Raw genomic sequence first — 21,797 nt, 5'->3', positions numbered from 1 at the left:
GCTCATTACTGTTAGTCTGTTTTACTTGGGTTTTTTTCACCTTGCTTCATCTCCTGGCATTTATACATTCCCCATTCTCCTGACCTGACTTCTGTATCCTTCTGGTTGTTCTGAACCTTAATGTTATGGGTTGAACTGTTTCCCCACAAAATTTATATGTTGAAGTTCTGGACTCCAATACTTCAGAGTGTAACCTTATATGGAGACAAGGTCTTTATAAGGGTATTAAAGTAACCACAAAGCCATTAGGGTGGGCCCTAATCAAATATAACTGGTATTTTTATAAAAAGGGGACATTTGGACACAGAGACATACACAGAAAGAAGATTATGGGAAGAAACACGGGGAGTATGGCCATCTGTAAAACAAAGAACAAGGCCTGGGATAACATACTTTCTTCACAGGAGAAACCAACCCTACTGACTAATCTTAGACTTCCAGTCTGCAGAACTATGAGACACAAATTTCTGTTGTTTAAGGTGCCCAGTCTGTGGTACTTTGTTATGGTAACCCTAGCAAACTAATACACGTACCACTTAAATAATCTGATCACAGTTTTTCAACTTGATTCTGACTCAAGACTTTCCTTTGTCTCCTAAGATCTACTCCCCCTTCAGTTCGATACTTGGGCAAAAAAGCAAAATAACTGATTTGTGTCTTAATTTTTTCACTTGCGTCAAATGACTTTTCTGATCCTAGATTCCTTGTATATAAAATAAGGATATTGTTCTTGCCCTACCTGTCTATCTAAGTAAAGCTGAAATAAGGTACTACACAGAGAATATAAAATGCTACACAAATCTCAGGCATCCTGAGTCATTGCTCTTTGTTCATAATATGTTCTTCCTTTTGCCCAATTACGAGAGAACCGGTTGGAGAGTTCAAGTTCAGGAATCTCCACTTTTTAAAGAGAAACCCTTTCAACCTAAGATTTCCTTTTGCTATTTCTAGTTCAAGAGGCAGATGTGAGGTAGATGATGAATGTGGGGTGATGCTTCAAGCTTTTACCATTCTGGCATCTACAGAGGGTTTAAAAGAATTCCTCAAACAACATATTTAATAAGAAACTAACATATGGAAACCAATTTTTTTTTTTAGAGAATAGGCTTTTTAGAAAGCATAAGAGAAGAACTAATGACACATCAAATTGCATTAACAAAACTGGGGTGTGTATTAAGTGCAATTTTAAAATTTATAAAATTAAATGTGGGATGTTAGCAGTTTTTCAAAACATTTTATATGTTGTGTTGTTTTTTAAATGATTTTGTTAATGAGCATTTGAAAAATTGTTGTTTCTATAATAATACACATTTTTATAAAATTATAGAACTTATTCCCAAATAGCTTCTAGTTGTATTGATTCTTATCCAGTTTCAAATATTATTCATAAGAACCAAATTTTGAAATGATTCTATCCTTTTCAGTTCTCTAGAATGCCTCCAGATGGCATTAAAACTCTTTTCCCATCATATTTTGCAGTGCAAACATTTAAAAATTAGTACTATTTTAACCACTTAAGACTAGTTACATTCATTATATCATCAGAAATTATGATAGTAGAACCATTTTGAACTTTTAGGGTAATATTTTAAGAAAGACAAACATATAATTATATCCTTTCTGAAATATATAGCCCTCCTATACACACCAAAGGATTTTCCTAGAATGAGAAACAGATCTTGGACAAAATAAGACATTTAATAATATTATACCACAAGATGTGATTTCTAATAAATAGCATCTTAGATGCTGAGTAATATGAGCACTGGCTCACACACAGATAAATTCACAAAGCTGTCTTATAATGAGAAAACTTATCTTGCCCCTCAGAGGGATAAAAATAAAGAATCTTAAGATTCTTCACTGACTCCTGTGAAGCTAAAGTAATTTGTTAGCTTGTGAATTATTTTATTTAAACTTTGGGATATAAATTTGATATCAAATTAATCATTAAAATACATTTGGATTCTTTGAGTACTGAGAGGAAAAAGACAAAAATAGAGAGTGAGGAACACATGCCTTCTACGTGCTTTTTCTTACGTTTTTATAACTGCATTTGTAAATTCAAAAACATAACAAATTTGAGATTCCAGAGATATTCATCATCGTATTTTTCACATAATTCAGAGGTGAGGCTTTTAAAATGATATTGGTACTTCACAGGTGTGTACGACAGAATATCTCCCAGTATGTGTGAAAAGTCACACAGTTATTTAGGACAGTGCTGAAAATCTCCAACCAAATTCTAAAGGGTTTGCCTCCTTTCTCTCCAATGATACACACCCTGAAATCTTATTACATTTCTATTTTATAAGGAGAAGTACTTCCATTTTTAAGATTACTCTTACTGTGCTGAAGCATAAGAAAGACCTCAAAATACGCCTGAACCCAAAAGAACTGAAAAAGACATCATCATGAGAAAGAGAACCACAGGCTCCCTTCCATTACTATTATTACTCTTATGAGATTCTTGCACTGTTTCATACTAGAGGCATATTATATACATAGAAACAGGAAAGAAGACTTACGATGTATTTGATGTGCCATTGTCAGGACTCTCTGGCTCAGCATCACCTTTCTCTTAAAAAGGAAGCAGAAAATAATATCAACATGTGAGTCTTACGGTTTTTAAGATTTAAGATAGATTAAATATATTTCCATGCTTCTATTAAAAATCTTTCAAAATGTGCAGCAGGAGGCTTTTAAAACATCTTTTTATTGTCTGAGAACTGGATTTGCAAGTAATTTCTTCTATGTATTACAATTACCCAGGCATGGATCTGTGAGTAGGTACTGAGGAGCTGTTTGCAAACAACCAGAGGTTCAGAGTGGAGACCTTGCCAAAAGATGAATATCTTACAGATGGAACCTGTTTCCTTCCACTTCATTTTACAGAAAATTTAAGAAAATAAACTCCATTACCATTCTAACATGCAAGGTATTTTGATCTTTGATCCCTTTTGCTAACACAACCAGGTCAGATTCCATAAGAAGGTGGAAGAGAGAACCTTACAGAACACTGACAGATTACAAGATCCCCAAGATCTCCCCACTGAAAGCCCTGGTGGTAGCTTTTGGGGACCCTGACTTAATGCAGAATAAGACATAAACCAGAAATCCTTCCAGACCATCTGAAAGTCTAGCTAAAGAAATGTTTCTGTGGTTTGTGGTCATCAAACACTTAATAGGTTTTAATTAAGGGAGTCTGGAACCAGTTCACTTTTTGTAGTTTTAAAGGGAAAATTCTTCTAGCAATAGACATACTGTAATTCTTAGATCCTTGGCCACTGAGGGTTTGAACCATGCATTCTCATTTTGTAAGGTGCTTCTTTTTATTTCCCTGAGGCTAGGGGAAGGAAAGAGAAGGGTCATGATTGCAAGTGTGAGTTGGCTAGGGTTATGATGGCTGTGTGGTGCTAATAGTTGAGTAAAGCCTAGAGAAGGTTGTGAGTGGTAAGAAATGGGCCTGATGGTAGCAACTTGCTTTTGCTTCGCTCTTTCAAGTCAGGCCTAAACATCTTGTAGAACTTCAGGCCAGTGGCACCATATGAGACCCCTTTGTCAGCAGGTGATATTAGCTTGTGGTCACCTAGTCCCAGGAATGACCCCTTAAATTACACGATGAACACTTTCCAAAGATATCATCCAAACTGAACTCAAAAGTAAACTTTACAGGGGCACCTGGGTGGCTCAGTCAGTTAAGCATCTGACTTCGGCTCAAGTCATGATCTCATGGTTTGTGAGTTCAAGCTCTGTGTTGGGCTCTGTGCTGTCAGCGTGAAGCCAACTTTGGATCCTCTGTCTGTCTTTCTCTTTCCCTGCCCCCCCCCCCCCCATTGTTTTTCTCTCTCAAAATAAATAAACTTAAAAAAAGTAAAGTTTACAATTTCTTTTTTTTTTTTTTACAGAAAATTAAACAGTTGTGAAGAAAAAAAGGCACAGTTATATATATAGTTCACACATCTAACTCAGACATAACTCTGGGTTAATATTTCTACAGAGTGCCAGAAAAACCATGACGGATAGTCACTTTGTTAAAAAGCCACAAAACTGATTTAAGTGCCTTGATAACAAACACTGATTAGACAAAGCCCTGGTATAAAGGAATCCATTTTGAAATAAAAGTAGAGGCAGCAAATTAACAAACTTGTTTTCAAGCTCATAGTTCGATACTATATTTTTGTCTTCCAGGCCAGTCTGTGGTGCACTTATATAGGAGACATGTAAGTCCTCATCAACTGGTTCTAGTGCTAGAAAGTAACCTAATTTAGTTCTTTCCAGGATCATTTTTCCACTAAGTAACCATGCTTCCTTCCAGAATGCCAAAATAAGAGTGGTAACACCTGCGTTATGTAAGACAAACCTAAACGGACGTTTGATTTCTCAAACATATTTACACATTTTCCCTTTAATTTGGGAAAACTGGTTACTTTCCCGAGTTCAGAGCCACCAGTAATAACCCCACATACAATCTTAATCACGAATGTAAAACAGCAGGTTCAAGAGCAGCAGGCAAGAGTAAACATTGCTAAACAACTTCTGTCAAAAACCCAGGAAATCAATACTATAAACAGAGACAATTATTTGGATGTTAGAATAAGTATGTTTTACCTTGATCAACAATGCAGTCAGGTAACCTGCAGGCTGAGAGGGTACAGGCCTTGGTGCACATGGGATCTGGAGGCCACAGGAATTATGGGCCAGATCAGCGCAGGGACAAAGCTGCAGCTGATGATCTCTGCTCTTAGCAGCACTTATGTTGTGGCAACAGGGAAAACAGAATAGGAAGGATACAATGGGGCCAAACGGGGCATTTACGGATGGTCCTAGAGAGAGTATTTTCAGCGACTTCAGTGTTGATAATGAATTCACCTTTCTGGGGGAGAAGTGAGCTCAGAATGGAGACAGGGATTAAAGCTGTGTTTGCCATTCACAAAGAATGAAACATAAAATTCTCAACATCTTGAAATTTTAGGTGATGCAATTTCTGAAGTCAACTTGAAATGTTTAGGTGCATAAGCCCATTAAGAATCACAGTTTCCTTTTCAGGACCCAAGGGAAAATAATAAATGTATACTAGAAAATTCTCAGCAAAAAAATTCTTTGTTGGGTGCTCAGGAGATGTTTTCCTGCAGCCACCAAAGAAGACTTTTTGGGGTCACCCTGGTTATTCCAGCTGTTTTCATGATAGATACTATACTGATCTCTGTATTGATTGTTAAGAAGCTGTACATAAAAGAACGGCCTGGAGCAGTGTGGTTATTTTGCATGTGGAAATAGAATTACAGAGAGGAAGATGGCACAAAAAATGAGTCCTAGGAAATATATATCTGCATACACCTTTAAATGCATAGGTATGTATATATGCATATTATATGCATACTTTCAGTTTGATGCTCCATATTTGTCTACTTGAGCCTTACACAGTACTTAACACATACTACATGTTTAATAAATGTCTTCTGTCTCATGACCTGTCATGAATACAGAATCCCTGCTACAGTGGAGGAAGAGGAGAAAGGTGCACTCAACAGTGAGATGAATATACAGTTTGAGGTATGAAACAGCTGATGGTCTCAATAGGCCACTTAAAAAACTTAGAATAGCTATACTTTTAATCCAATAAGTGCATTGAGGACTCAAACATTTGGCATTCTGGCAAGGATAAAGATAAATGATACCTAATTCATGCCCTTTAAACATGTAACATGATGGCACTCCTGGAGTACACACTCTCCATCAACTGTGCTACAAGGTGGACTACAGATTGTTGAAAAGGGAATAAAAATATACCTGCCTTAGGCTGTGTTCTGCTGCAGAGGAAAGTTGCTGTACTATGGCCTTTTTTTTTTAAAGTTTATTTATTTTAAGAGAGACAGAAACTGCAGGCAGGGAGGGGCAGAGAGAGAGGAGAGAGCAGGAATCCCAAGAATCTCCATGCTGGTACTGCAGAGCTTTACATGGGTATCCAACCCATGAACTGTGAGATCATGACCTGAGCCGGAGTCAGATGCTTAACCGACTGAGCCACCCGGGCGCCTCTATGACTTTTCTTTATAATGAAAGTAATCCACGTTCACGGTATTGACTTTGCTAGCTTTTTTTTTTCCCCCCAGTTCTGTTAGCCCTTCAACCACTAAGCTAAGTGATATACTTGTTTCTAGATGTAGTAACTTTAGACTGGTAATGATTTCCATTATCAAAGTTGAGAGATAAGGTACTTAATATACTACCATTTCTGCTGACAATTCTTACTAGTTCTATTATTACTTTTAGTGCCTCTAGTGGTTATTTATAACCTAACCTTCTATTTCTTTGTTAATCAACTACTGACAGTATCTTGTCCTGTATACCAAGTGAAATGTGGAAATTCACTCATCTATTCTTCCCTCCTGCCTTCCCTCCCTCCACTGCACACAACTCTGCACAGCTATACGTTTCCTTTTACATAGCCAAGATTTAAAATATTTATATTCTGTTTAGTAATTATTAATGAATCACCCTCATTAATATTAATTTAATTAATAATTTAATTTCTGGAATTTCCTGTAGGCCAATTAGAAAAATCACAAATCAATAATAGAGTTTATAATACAATACGATTAAATACTAGTCACTAAAGAACTAAGTAGTAAGACTTGACGTGTACCAGAAGGAATGTCATAAACCCAAGTGAAGGCTGGTGTTCCTGGCATTTCAGTCAAATGTATTCCCATTCTTACATTTCAGCATGCCACATGTTAATCTGTCTCAAGTAAAGGTTATGCTTTTCCTTAAAAAATGTTCAAAGAGTATGCATTTAATGTACATAATATGTATATGTATATGAAAGTGTACACACGAAGTTTTAAAAAATTAAAATGAATTAACTGTGAAAACACCTTCCAGGCCAGGAAGTGGGTATTACCAAAAAATAACTCAGAAACCTCTTTCTGCCATCCCACCAGCTATCTGGAAATGGAATTTTGTGTTAATTATTCCCTTTCTTGACAGCTTTTACCATCTATGTGTTTATTAGTAAATGAAATATTCTTCAGTGTTTTCTGATTTTAAATTTTATATAAATGGAATCATACTGTATGCTTTCTTCGGAGACTTACTTTATGTCTTATGATTTTTTATATTCAGCCATCATGATGTATTGTAGCGTTGGGTCTGATCATTCTCACTGTTGTGCAGCAACTCCTTATAAGAATCTACCATGATTTTATCACTCATTTGACCCTTGATGGACATTTAAGTTTTTTTTCATTAGAATGATGTCATTACACACATTCATGAACTTCCTTCTTTGTGCATGTGTTAGGAGTGAGATGTGAGGCTTATATATTCTTAACTTTACTGGAGAATCTTAAACTGGTGTCCAAATTAATTTATTGTTAACATTTAAAAGATTTTTCTAACATAATAAGGTAAAATGTAATTTCATTGTGGTGTTTGCATATCTGAGTACCATGAGGTAGATATATTGTGCTTGCTCTCTGTGACATTCTCTTTAAATACTCACAATTTTTTTGTGTTCTTTTTTTAATTCATAGGAGAAAATAACTCATTTTCTTGATACAAATCTTCTGTCACATAGATACATGCACACACACACACACACACAAACACACACACTCCTTAACTTCTCCCAGTGGGAGTCTTTTTGCTCTTTTTCTGGTGTCTTTGGATGATTGTAAGTTCTCAATTTTAATGTACATGAATTTATCAATAGTTTCCGTTATTTGACATCTTTTTTATTTTAATAAATACATCATAAAGATGTTCTATATTATCTTTTTAAGTATATTTAAGTAATTTTAATATTAACATTTAGGTCTTTATAAAAATACCTGGGTTAGTTTTTGTATATGGTGTGGGGTAGGAGTTAATTTCATTTTTCTCCCTATAGATAATCAATTATTCAGGTACTATTTATTAAGAAGCCCATTCTTTCCCAATTGGTCTACATCATCAGCTCTGTAATAAATCTCGTTTTCATACATTTGTGGATCTGTTTCTGGGTCTTCTGTTTCATTGCTCAATTTGTCTATTATTATCTTCATTATTTAGCTAAAAATATGTACTTATTTTTAATACTGGTAAGACCCGGCTCCAACCTTGTTCTTCTTCATGAGTGTCTGAGCTATTCTTAGCTCTGTTCTATCACATAAATTTGAGAATCAGCTTGTCATTTTCCACATACACAAAAGTGAAGTTATAAATTTGCTGTCTGCTGGATCCCACTGATACTGTTGAGAAGTCAACTGGAATTCTAATTGTTGCTTCTCTGAAGATATTTAAGGGTATTTTAAGATTTTTTTTTTAAACTTTGTGTTTTTCATTTAACTATAAATGTGTCCAGTGTGGACCTCTTTTTATTTATCCTGTTTAATATTCATTGAGTTCTTTCAATCTGTGCGGTAGTGTCTTTCAATTCCGGAAAAAATTTCATCCATTTCTCCTTTAATATCTCCTCTGTTTCCTTATTTTCTTCTGGAATTCTAGTTAAATATACATTAGACCCCTCACTTTATCCCTTATGTTCTTTTCTTTTCCTTTCCCCCCTTTTTTTGGGGGGGCCAGAGAGAGTGCTCAAGCTGGGAACAGGGGCAGACCAAGAGAGAGAATCTCAAGCAGGCTCCACACTCAGTGCACGGCCTGACATGTGGCTCAATCCCACAACTCCTGGATCATGACTTGAGCTGAAACCAGGTCAGACATTCAACCAACTGAACCATCTGGGTGCCCCTATCCCTCATGCTTCTTAACTTCCATTTTGTATTTTCCATTTCTCTAGGCTGCATTCTAGANTCTTGTTCTCAGTGCTATGATGAATTTACTTCCATTACTTTTGGTTCGTTAAATGGAGATTCTAAAGAAAGGGGAAGAGGTGCTTATGTGTAGTCTTCCTCTTGACAGGACACTCTCATAACTTTTAAAAAACATAGACATACATCATCTATTTTAATATTTCAGTTTCTCAACGCTTAAAAAGCTTCAATTTTATAATATTAAATTAATCAGTAATTCAACAAAATGACTAAAGTATCCATATTTTAAAAGATTTGGATTAAAAATATTTCTCTTTAATTCACACACTCTTTCCCCTTAGTATTGACATACATACTTTTTCTAGTTTCAGAAAGAAACAAGCACTGACCTGGGGTTCCTGGGTGGCTCAGTCGGTTCCATGTCTAACTTTGGCTCAGGTCATGATCTCACTGTTTGTGGGTTCAAGCTCCATGTCAAGCCCCATGTCGGGCTCTGTGCTGATAGCTCTGAGCCTGAAGCCTTCTTCAGATACTATTCTCTCTCTCTTACCCACCCATAAACATTTAAAAAANCCCCCCAAAAAAAAAAAAAAAAAAAAAAAAAAAAAACTTAAAAAAAAAAAAGGAAAAAAGCACTGACCTAAAGTGGTGATGGTTAGTCTGTCAATTCACACATACATATTTGTGTTTGGTGTCACTCAAGTTCAGTTTTTTTTCTGTTTTCTACATATTTACTGGAGTCAGAATTCCAGAAATATTCCAAACAATAATGATTCCAAACCAAAAACAAAACACAGCACAGGAACTACCGGTGGCATCAGCTCTCCTAAAGTTTCAAATATGCTATAATTGATAGAAAAAGCTCAGATTTTTAAACAGTAATATTACTTTTCTACAGATTTACGTGGCTTTTGGTGGACTATTTAAAAAGAAAATCTCCCTACCCCTAGAAAAGAGGAAGCCAATCACAAATTTCCCTAGACAATGAAATGCCAGAGAGTGTACCATACAAGGCAGGTGCCACTTCACATTTCATAGAAGATGGGGTCTGCTTTACATAATCTAAATTGTAGTTTAAGCACATGGATTTATGACATGCCATAAAAATATGCCAGATGCATACAAAGTCACAGTATATAATTCTTGGACAAGAATTCAAACCAACAGTGAAATGACAGAAACAACCTTCTAGGGGTCAAGGTAGTGAAATACAGTCTGTTGTCTTAGGGGTAGAGACCCTGGAATACAGTCATTTAGCCATGTGACCCTGGGTTAGTTACTGCCCTCAAAAATCTCATTTTCATCATGTATAAAATGGGGCTGGTAATGGCTACCTTATATGGCTATGGTAACTAACCCTGGGTTAGTTACTGCCCTCAAAAATCTCATTTTCATCATGTATAAAGTGGGGCTGGTAATGGCTACCTTATATGGCTATGGTTAGGATTAAGTGAAATAACACATCAAGGCATTGGAACATAGAAGAAACTCAACAGCTATTTCCTTTGTTCTTTATGTCAAAAACTCTAAGCTCAGAGAAAGTATATTCATTTATCGATTATGTTCTCTCTTTACTCTGAACTGCTTAAGTTCAAATGGAGAGAAACAGTGAGGAAAGTAATGGCAACTCTTCAGTATGCTCTAGTTTTCTAGCATGTTCTTTAGTATGCTCATACGGCATAAGATGCTGATACTGCACATCTCATGAAGGACTTAATCAGGCATTTCTTCTAATTCCTTTTCTTACCAGTGAATTTATAGTTTTCTTTAGATTTCAAGTCCCTTGGCCTTTCACCACTTCACCAGTGCTTGTGCTTTCAGCAAATCCCCAAAGAGGGTGGGATAATTAAATGATATTGCTTTTGCATCATTATGCCATCATCATTCCCCCACTCTGTCCTTTTTCTGGCTGTGTGTTAAAAGTCTGAAGCTTCCTAACACATTTGTCTGGACGTCTTTTCTCCTCAAGCCTTCTGCCTCACAGATGCTCAGTGGGTGAGCCTCAGTTCCAAAGACACATTTACTAGCTCAGAGTGATTTTCATGTTCTAACATAGCTTTGTAATTGGGTGCTCTCAGCTGACTGGCTGGTTTTGAGACTAACAGTGATGCCCAGTCTTTGTGAATGTGCTTTCATGACATGGATGGAATAGCTAATGCATTTTTATTTAAATATTGTTTTTAATGTTTTAGTTATTTTTGAGAAAGAGGGGGGGCAGAATGAGAGAGAGAGAGAGAGAGAGGCAGAGAGAGAGGGAAACACAGAATCCAAAGCAGGCTCTAGGTCTGAGATGTCAGCACAGAGCTCCATGTGGGGCTCCAACTCACAAACCATAAAGTCATGACCTGAGCCAAAGCTGGGCATTTAACCGACTGAGACAACCAGGTGTCCCAGCTTATGCATTTTTAATGCTCAAGATGATATTAACACAAATTACTTCATGCCAAGAAGAGAATTAAAACACTACTTCATGAAATGATAGGATTTTCTCTTTGATGATAAAACCAACGTGTTTTATTGCACACTGGTTTCAATAAGAAAATTCCTTCTTGGCCTTACAGCCTGTCTATCTCTGGGGAGGGCATGACATTTTCATGGATTCTAAGGCCATTTATCTTGAGGTCTTCTAATTTGTTCTCTTGGCCCATTCATTTTTTTTTCAATTTAGATGACTCATTAGTTGTCTTTAAAGGTTTTTATCCCTCCACATGTACTAGAGACCAACTATAATACAACATAATGTTCTTTCCTCCTAGGATTGCTTTGAAATTCACCATTTTAAGTTTGGCACCTCCTTCCCTTGAATAAAGATGGAGGAGCACTCAAGATCACCCTGAATCTTATCCATTTGGGTGGTACTTGAACAAATGGTCCTCTTTTCCCCTACTTGAGTTTGTTTTTTAGTGAAATTCTTCTCAACCTACCGTCTGTTGCATGCATCTTCCCTTCCTCCCTCCCGCTCCATCTCCCACCCCTCACATATGAAGCTGTAGAGAGGTCTTTCTTACTTGGATTATTGTGTCCGGAGGAAACAAGTTGAGTATCCTAAAAGAACAAGAAATATCAATTAATTTTCTTATTTTGACTTTCAAAATATAAGTTGAATATGAGGACTACTACTGGTCATCCAGACCCTAATCTCTAATCATGATCTCTATCTACCAGCTACTGTAATGAGAAACTTTTATATCAATGTGTTGGCTAAGCAGTTCTGGTAAAACAGTTCACAACCATTTCCCTTTTGTGTTGTAGACATTTTATTTACTGAGGTAAAAATCCACAGAATATAAAATTAACCACCTTAAAGTGAACAGTTCAGTGGCATGTAGGGTACACAATATGTTGTACAACCATTATCTCTATTTGGTTGCAAAATATTTCCATCATTACTAAATAAAACTCCTTGCCCATTAGGCAGTGTCTCCTCATTCCCCCCTCCTCTCACTCCCTGACAATCACTGATCTGCATCCTGTCTCTATGAATTTATCTATTTTGTATATTTTGGGGAATGGAATCACAAAACATGTGACCGTTGGTGTCTAGCTTCTTTCACTTAGCATAATGTTTTGGAGGTTCATCCAGTACTTCATTCCTATTATGGCCAAATAATATTCAATTCTATATATACACAATAGTTCGTTTAGCCATTCATCTGTTAATGGATATTTGGGCTGTTTTCACCTTTCGGCTATTGTGAATAGTGCCGCTATGAGCACATTTGTGTATGTAATTGTTTCAGTCCCTGTTTTCAATCCTTTTGGGTACAGACTACAAATGGAATTTGTAGGGCCACAGGGGGGTAATTCTATATGAAACTTTCTGAGCAGCTACCAACCTGATGAGGATAGTGGCTGAATCATTTTGCATTTATACCAGCCATGTATGAGGGTTCTGATTTTTCCATATCCTCATCAATACTTGTCATTTTCTTTTAACTTTTAGAAATTTTACCATAGCTGTCTTTAGTGTGTGTGCTTTCTCACTATGGTTTTGATTTATATTTTCCTAAGGACCAATAATGATGAGTACATTTTCATGTTTTTATTGGGCATCTTATATCTTCTTTGGAGAAATACCTATTTAAGTACTTTGCCCATTAAAAACTGGGTTGTTTGCTTTTTTGTTGTTGAGTTGAAAGAGTTCTTTATATATTCTGGATACTAGACCCTTATCAGACATATGATTTATAAATATTTCTTCCCATTCTGTCAGCTGTCTTTACTTTACCGGTAATGTCCTTTAATGCACAGAAGTTTTTAATTTTAATGAAGTCCAGTTTATTTCATTTTTGTTGTTATTGTTCATGCTTTTGGTGTCATATTTGAGAATCTGCTGTCAAATCCAAAGTCGTAAATTTGTCTCTATGTTTTCTTCCATGAGGTTTATGGTTTTAGTTCATATTACTAGGATTTATTTGTTAGGATTTATTATATTGCTAACTTTTAATCTAAACTACCTCCCTTTGAATCTTTACTCTCATCATCTTTCCCTGGCAACCATTCCCCCAGGGACACTGCACTGAACAATTATTGTCAGTCTCATATTGGTGAATGGAAAGATTACTACAGATTTCCACTTACCTGAAATGGAAAGCCAGGACTCTAGTAGTTTGAGTTTAGTTACTGTTTAGGTAAATAGTGATTAAACCTGATTTTATTTGCATTAAAGTAAAATTCTAAATTTAGTTTTGGGAATTCACATCCTTTTTCTTTGAAAAATTCTCATTTAGCAAGAAATATAAGGGACAGTTATGAAAGAATGAATTAATAGAGATGGTAGGAATATAAAAGAAAAAGCAGCAGCACATAAAATCCAGTGAAATGGAATCTACTTCTATATAGTTTAAAATATTTTACTAGAACTTTGCTCTAAGAATATATTTGTCATGGGACAGGAGATGTCCTTTAATGTGACTTGTTGCATATTCAAACCCATGTGATGTTTTAAAAAGGAATCCCACTGGAACAGTACAAAACCAGTCAGATTGCTAGATGGGGGCTGGGTGGGAAAGTCAGGAAGGGAAGGGATTCCCACTCTGGTAAACTGACTGAATTACACACAAATGCTTTTAAAATCAATGCTGGTAATAATGAGCTATTCATTTGAAGAAAAAGAAGAATTTCAACTCTCAACCTGAGATTCAGGTTTTGGAAACAGTGTATTTAGATGAAATACTGTTCCTGAAATGATGGGCTAAAGTATAATCCTCATAAGTAAATGATTTGGCCTTACTTTGGATAGTTGTTACTAAGAAGACGCTCACGGTTAAATCCTTCAAATGGACTTGTGTGTTTTCCATCATTTCTGATTAATTTAGAGTTTATATCTGAACATAAATTAATGTTAGTTTTGATACGTGAAAAGTACTTTGAGTCCCATGTAGTAGACTCCTTTGAGCTGTGGGTAGATTTTGACATTTTGAAGGTGTCTTCTACTAGAGAGGTAAATAGTCACTCACCATCAAATAGACAAGAATGACAACTGAGATAGTTTTCAGCATTAAGTTCATTCTTAAAAGAAAAAGTAGGCATTTCTGTAAGACCATTTCCTGGCACTCTTGGGCAATAGTTCATTTTATTTCTTGGTGCATGTTAGATACCCTAAAGCTCAGATGATGACTACAGACCATAGACTCTGAGCAGAAAACCAAAAATAAGTTCATAGATAACCTGAATTATAATTACATACTGCAAGAACATATATTTAAGAGATCTTGAACTTGGAATTTTACCTAAAACATTTGAGTAATTAATGATGATTATTGTGTGGGTAGTGAAGAGAGGTAGAAAATGGTTAAAGTAATTGGTGAAAAAAAAATCACCATAAAAGTCTGTTCTTCTGGAAAGAAGGAAACTTCTGGAGAGGCAAAATAAAATAAAGGTTTTGTCCTAATATGTTATGTCATGTTCATAACTGATGTCTTCTGGGTGGTGCACTGAACCAACCAATATTAGCTTGAAAATACTGACTCTAATCCCGGTGTTTCTAGACCACGCTGCTCTGTGGGTATGAATGATGTCCCCTTGTCATCCTCACTGACACTGGGCTAGCACATGGCCAGTTGGCTGGTGGAGGGTATGAGTTACCTTATGAGGCTTCTCCCAAGATTAGGTCCATAAGACACTGTCCTCATTTTGATTAGGTCTCTGCTGGCCAACAACAGGGCCTGCGGCTACCACTTCTTTTTTTTTTTTTTTTACAAATAGTTTATTGTCAAATTAGTTTCCACATAACACCCAGTGCTCATCCCCACAAGTGTCCTCCTCCATGCCCATCCCCCCTCCCCCCCACATCCATCAGTCCTCAGTTTTTGTCAGCATTCAAGAGTCTCTCATGGTTTGCCTCTCTCCCTTTCCTCCACCATTTCTGCCCTTCTTCTCCCCCTTGGTCCTCTGTTAAGTTCCTTCTAATCCTCCTATACGTGCAAACATATGATATTTGTCCTTCTCTGCCTGACTTATTTCGCTCAGCATAACACCCTCAAGGTCCATCCATGTTGCTACACATGGCCAGATTTCATTGTTTCTCATTGCCATGTAGTATTCCATGGTATAGATAAACCACATCTTCTTGATCCATTCGTCCGTTGATGGACACTTAGGCTCTTTCCATGTTTTAGCTATTGTGGAGAGTGCTGCTATGAACATTGGGGTACATGTGCTCCTATGCATCAGCATTTCTGTATCCCTTGGGTAAATTCCTAGCAGTGCTATTGCTGGGTCATAGGGGAGTTCTATTGTTAGTTTCCTGAGGAACCTCTGAGGCTACCACTTCTTAAAGGAATCCTGCCCTGCCCACATAGCTGCAAAACCCTGAGGCTGCCACAAAGTGTACAGATCCTTCATCCTTCACTGAACCAGAGCCAGGCTGGGTTCAGAGTGGAGAGAAACAAAGCCTCTCCTTCCTAAAGGCCCAGGCACTTAAGTCCTTCCCATATTATACTTCCTGCCACCCTAGCCAGACACCCAGACACCCAGACACCTATAGCTTCTGTCTCAAAGGCCTTCTCTCTCTCTCTCTCCTCTCTCTCAAAGGCCCTGACTAAGTTTTCCATAAGTAGCTTAGGGAGTTGCTAATCCCATCTGTGCATTTTTATTTCAGACTCCTCTGGGAGCACTCTGTGAGGGCTACAATGTTCTGTCAGGCACCTTAAGAGTTACAGAGTGAGTGCACCAAATCCCTGACGACAGGGCTTGGGTGTCTGGCAGGTTAGTAGTAGAGATGATGTGTATATAAAATATTATAACCTAGGGCTGAAAGGGATGTCATGATTGCTCTGCCAGAGTACTTCAAGCCTTTGCAGCTTTTCCTTGTCCTTGGGGATGCACACCCTGCCATTTTCTGTTTTCTGCTTGGCAAACTTCATTCTTTCTTCAAGGCTCAGAACAAAAAAGCTCAAGAGTTACCTGCTCTTTGAAATCTTCCTGAATCTCAGAAGGACTTATCTGTTTTATGGTTTCACTGTACTGTGTCATACTGCCACTACAAAAATTATCTTTTCAATTATGACTCTTTGAAAAAAAAGACAAGCCCAGCTTTATTAAGGTACAAATTACATGGCATAAATTGCACATATTTGAAGTGCACAATTTGATAGTAAATATCATAAAAAGAATGCTACTATTATTACTGTCTTGACCCAAGGGTAGCTTTATCTTATTAAGGAGCATTTACTACTTAAAGACACAAACAAAAGTAATATCTTTTCGTTAAAGAAAATTCAGAAAAGGAGTAAAGAATGAAAAAAAAAGGTTGCCTGCAATCCTATAACAAGACATTGCTGAAGTTAATCAACTCCTTCTGGTTTGCCAGTGTCATTCATCAAGTGTGTGTCATTCTGACATGTGTGCAAAGAGGAGAGCCTCTTCTGTTACTTAAAGAATATCTACAGATGGGATTTAATCTTCTCTGTCCTCTAAGTCCTGAATTCCCAACACCTAAAGTATTGTTTGGTGTATGGGAATCCTAAACCTTCTTTACATGTGGTGTTTAGCTGGAAAGAAAAGTTTGTACAAATCATTTTCCTGGAGACAGAAATAACCAAGCACACACCCTTCAGTGGAGCACTGTAATAAAGACTATATTTCGTGGCACCCAGTTGGCTTAGTTGGTTAAGTGTCCAACTTCGGCTCAGGTCATGATCTCACAGCTAGTGAGTTCGAGCCCAGCATCAGCTGTGCTGACAGCTCAGAGCCTGGAGCCTATTTCAAATTCTGTATATCCCTATCTCTCTGCCCCTTCCCCACTTGTACTCTGTCTGTCTCTCTCTCAAAAATAAATAAACATTAATTTTTTTAAAAAATAAAGACTATATTTTATCAGATGTAACATGCCATCAAAACTGTAGGAGGCTACATTACCTCATGTATTACTATGAAAGAAAATTTACTGCCAAGTAATTGTAAGACATCATCAACTATAAAACAAATCCTGATTTTAGGGTACTTAAAATCTAAAAAAAAATATCTACCTTAGATCTATAAAACACAGAAGTTCTTAAGCCATGTATCTTAAGGAGGATCCTTATACTGTGAGGGTACTGTTTAAAAATGGCTTTTTGGAACCATTTGAGGACTGCTCCAATCATATCTCTCCTTGCTTGTCTATCAACCAATTGTTAGAATTATAAAAGGCAAGAAATGGAAATATATCTTATTCTCAGACCTGCAGCAGAAAGCTAGTCACTACAGGAAAAAGATTCACCTGATTTGGGGTCTCCCGTCACTCCTACCCATCACTTTCTTCTCATTCTTTTCACTAAAGCTCAGAAGAGTTGAAATAATGTAATTTGTAATTAATTTAAATTTTTGCTTCAAGGTAACACTAAACATGGAGCTTTAGTCCAAACATTTTGTGGTAAACCTTAAAGCACTCTAGGAACCACATGAGAGAGATAGAAAATGAACTCTGCAACTTTAAAGCCCTTTCCTTCATACTTGCTGGCTTCATTCTCCTTCCAGGGTACAAAAAGGTAATAGGATTATCATTTCTAAAATGATTCTAGAATACTTCTGTATAATGCTTTAAACACTGATCAGGTAAGAATAGTTCCAGACCATGTCTGAACCCACCCAAGTCAGCATCCATTGCCACAAATGTTTGTGAACTGTCATTAAAATTTGCACACATGCCTTTTGAGAATGGAAAAGGTTCTACAACTCTGAGTCCTTTACTTGCATTTCAAAATTTATGAGACTGCTACAGAAATGAAGTGAAAAGGACAAATCAAATTCTTTTTTTTCTTGGTTTAAATACCTGATAATGGCAAACAATCTTCTTTTTTAACCAATTCAATTACTTTTGAGATTTAAAGAATGAAGCGGACATGTCTGGTAGTTTTGGTCTAGAGAACTATAACTCCAAATTAAGTCTTCAGAGAACAGAAAAAAGATCCAAGTTCATTATCAATGGACTTTACTTACATTATGTCCTTCAACACCCAGACAAATTGGGGAAATTCTTGGAAGTATTTAGCTAATTAATTTAGTGGTACTGGTAACTCAATGCCTCAATTTGTGAGGTCAAATTGCCCCTTCAGTCTTAATGAGGTCTTAATTTCAGTATTTATTAGTCATTTTGGAGATTTTGCGCCTCAAATTCCATAGATAATTCTTGCTCCTGCACACTAGCAATAGTGATAATCTCAAACAGTAATAATCTAATTAATGAACTGCAAGCCCCACTTGTCAAAATACTAATTAGTTGAGATACAGGTTAAGAGAGATACACTGTGTGTGAATATTAGCAACAGTTTTTGTAGTAGACACAGCAGGGCTCCCTCAAAGATGTCTGTATCCTAGTTCCTGGACCTGTGAATACATTGCTGCTTATGACAAGAGGGATTCACAGATATGATTAAATTAACAATTTTGAGATAGGAGATTATCCTGGGTTATCTAAATAGGCCCAATATAATTACAAGGGACCTTATAATAGAGAGAAGGAGGAAAGAGAGTCAGAGAAAGAGACAGGACAAGGAAGTCAGAGGTCAGAATGAAGAGGACCATGAGCTAAGTAACAAGGGCAGCTGGTTGAAACTGAGAACGACAAGAAAACAAAGTCTTGCTTAGAGCATTCAGAAGAAAAGAAGTCTGCCAACTCCTTGATTTTAGCTCAGACTTCTGACTTCCAGAGTTTTCTGATAACAAATTTGTGTGGTCTTAAGTCACTTAAGTTTGTGGTAGTTTGTTACAGCAGAAATAGGACACGAATCCAGTCTTATTTCATCTGTACCAGATAAGTTAATAGTACTTATCATAAGCTTTTTGAAAGACAAGTATTATTAAAATCATGCAATGTTCTTACACTTTGCAAAATGACTTATTCTTTCTTTCTTTGGTGAGGCAAAAGATCTAGGGTGAGATACTCCACCAAAATCCTATGAAAGTTCTAAATGACACACAGTTAGTTTTTTTGAGAGAGAGAAAGAGAGAGAAGGAGTAGGGAGAAAGAGTGAGCACCCACACAGGGGGTGAAGGGAGCAGAGAGAAAATCTTAAGCAGGCTCCAAGCCCAGCGGGAGCCTGGTGCAGGGCTCAATTTCATGGACCATGAAATCATGACCTAAGCTGAAATCAAGAGTCAGATGTTTAACTGACTGAGCCACCTAGACACCCCTAAATAATGCACATTTTAAAATTTTAATTTGAAATTCTGTACCCTAGCTTATATTTAATAAGTATCTTTTTGGGTGGAAGATAAGATTTTTATAACCTAATTTCTGCCTTGAAAAGTATTTTTTTGTACTAATGAAATAAGGTCTCAATTTTACCGCAGGAGGTAAGTCACTACTTAAACTTAACCATATATATTCAACAAAACAAATTTCTACAATTCTTTTGGAAAAGTCACAACCAAATGTGCCTTGGTATGTGTGCTCAATTACATCAGAAATTGTACTTACACAATGGATATGTTTATATAATAAAAATACTTGTTTGATTGTACTTTGGATCAAGCTTTTATTTTGGCTGGATTATTTACAAAAATTATAAGGATTTTGCATTGTATTTGTGTGGGAGGATGCCACTGGGAAGTTCTGAATGCAAGAGGGACATGTGGGTTCTGGTTAAAGATGGTGACATAGGAAGATCTTGAACTCACCTTCTCCTACAGACACGCTGAGTCCATAGATACATATGAAACAATGTTCTCTTTAAAAAACCTGATCCTGGTCACAGGGGACTGTAATAATAGATGTCATGCAGAAAGGAGCTCATATCCCTGTCTGATGCCCTGATTTCTGTGACTGCTGCCAGGGCACACCTCTATATTGCCTGGCTGGGGTGGCCAGTCAGGCTTAAATTCATGGGTTCCACAGGATTGTAACCAATGGAGAAGAGTTCAAAGGACACAGCAAGAAGCAACAGACCTAGAAACTCAGTCTTTCTGTGAAGGAAGTCTAGTAGCTAATCATCATGGCTGTGGCCTCCAGGGCAAGCTACTAGTATAAACATGCATCTACGAGCTGATTGCAATCCTTTCCAGCTATTTCAGAGGGTGGGTGCTATCTTTACACTCAACCTGACTGTGTTCCAGAATGCCATGTCTCCTGGAGGGGAGCCTCACATGTGTTTGGTTCCTGGTGTTTGAAGGAGATTCCCAGGGGATGCCTCTTAATCACCTGGATCTAGTGGCCTGAGGAGCTTGTGTTACTGGGTCCCATAGGACTGTGCCAGAGAGGAATGGTTCTTAGTAGGCTACCATGTCCAGGGTACTGCACAGATAGTAGACTGAGGCATAGCCCCTTGCCCCAAGTCTTTCTGTGAAGGAAGCCACTTTGCTTGTCTGGCAGCTTCAGACTGAGAGGCAGGCTTTGGGAATGGCATATACTTTAGTAGCTTATGGAACTGCTCTCTAGGGACATATGCTGTGGACACCATCTTTGCCTTCTCCTTCTGCCTTGCTCTAGCTTGCTTGTATCTCCCATAATACAATTCCCTGGAGCCCAAATTTTTGCACTTGATGCCCAGGGAACAATTCCAGATTGCCTGGCTCTGGTGGTCAGCAATGCTTATGCCTGTGGTCCCTCAGGACTATATAAGTTTGCATACTTTTAAAAGTTGCTGCCTGAAGGTCTGGTTTGTAGTCAGCTTGAATCGAGGCACTGAGATCCTTTCCTTTGAGACACTGCTGTGTTTTGGCACATCCTCAACTACTAGATGCTGTTAAAAGTAAAATAGGCTGCTTGGATAAGCACAGAAGGTTGAGAGATGACCAAGATCTGGGCATGGCTGAATAAAAAGGTTCATTTCCTGCATGGGGCCGCTCCTTCAAGACTAGGTGAGGTGGTTGTTAGATCTACTATATAGAAACCAGCACAGAGAATCAAGCAAAATGAAGAGACAGAGAAATATGTTCCAAACGAAAGCAAAACTTCAGAAACAAGAACCTTAATGAAACAGAGATAATTTACCTGATAAAAAGTTCAGATTAATGGTCATAAAAATGCTTACTGAATTGGTGAGAAGAATGGATGAACATAGTGAGAACTTCAACAAAGAGATGTAAATATATATAAGAAGGTACCAAACAAAAGTCACAGAGGTGAAGAATGCAGTGATGAGCTGAAAACTACACATAAGAAAGGATCAGTCTACTTAAAGACAAGGCAATGGAACTCACCAAACAGAGTAGAAAAAGAAAAAAAAAAAGAATGAAATAAGATAGCTTAAGGGATATATAGGATGATAGACTAACATTCGCATTACACGGCTCACAGAAGGAAGAGAAAAAGAGAAATGGACAAAAATCTTATTTGAAGAAATAATGGCTGAAAATTTCCCTCCTTGGAGAAAGAAACAGAAATTCAGATCCAGGAATCCCAGAGAATTCCAAATAAGATGAATCCAAAGAGACCCACACCAAGGCACATTATGATTAAAATGTCAAAAGTTAAAGACAAAAAGAAATTTTAAAAGCAGCAGGAGGAGAAACTTGTTAAGCACAAGGGAAACCCCATAAAAGTTTCAGTACAAACTCTGCAGGTCAGAAAGGAGTGGCAGGCTCTATGCAAAGTACTAGAAGAAAGAAATCTTCTAA

At 37.2% G+C, this 21,797-nt stretch overlaps 1 protein-coding gene across 1 annotated transcript in view; it reads right to left on the bottom strand.

Annotated features, from left to right (window-relative positions):
- AFF3 (ALF transcription elongation factor 3) overlaps positions 1-21,797 on the bottom strand; it is a 434,327-nt gene that overhangs the window by 167,853 nt on the left and 244,677 nt on the right. Inside the window, exons 9-10 of the mRNA XM_077749191.1 lie at positions 11,765-11,801; positions 2,529-2,580 (exon numbers count right to left, since the gene is read on the bottom strand). Of these exons, the coding sequence (XP_077605317.1) occupies positions 2,529-2,580; positions 11,765-11,801 (89 nt within the window). The remainder of the gene's footprint in view (positions 1-2,528; positions 2,581-11,764; positions 11,802-21,797) is intronic.

This window comes from Crocuta crocuta, unplaced genomic scaffold, assembly GCF_008692635.1.
Source record: "Crocuta crocuta isolate KB4526 unplaced genomic scaffold, BGI_CrCroc_1.0 scaffold118, whole genome shotgun sequence".
In the NCBI taxonomy this organism is placed as follows: domain Eukaryota; kingdom Metazoa; phylum Chordata; class Mammalia; order Carnivora; family Hyaenidae; genus Crocuta; species Crocuta crocuta.
This window is presented reverse-complemented; position numbering and strand designations above follow the sequence as displayed.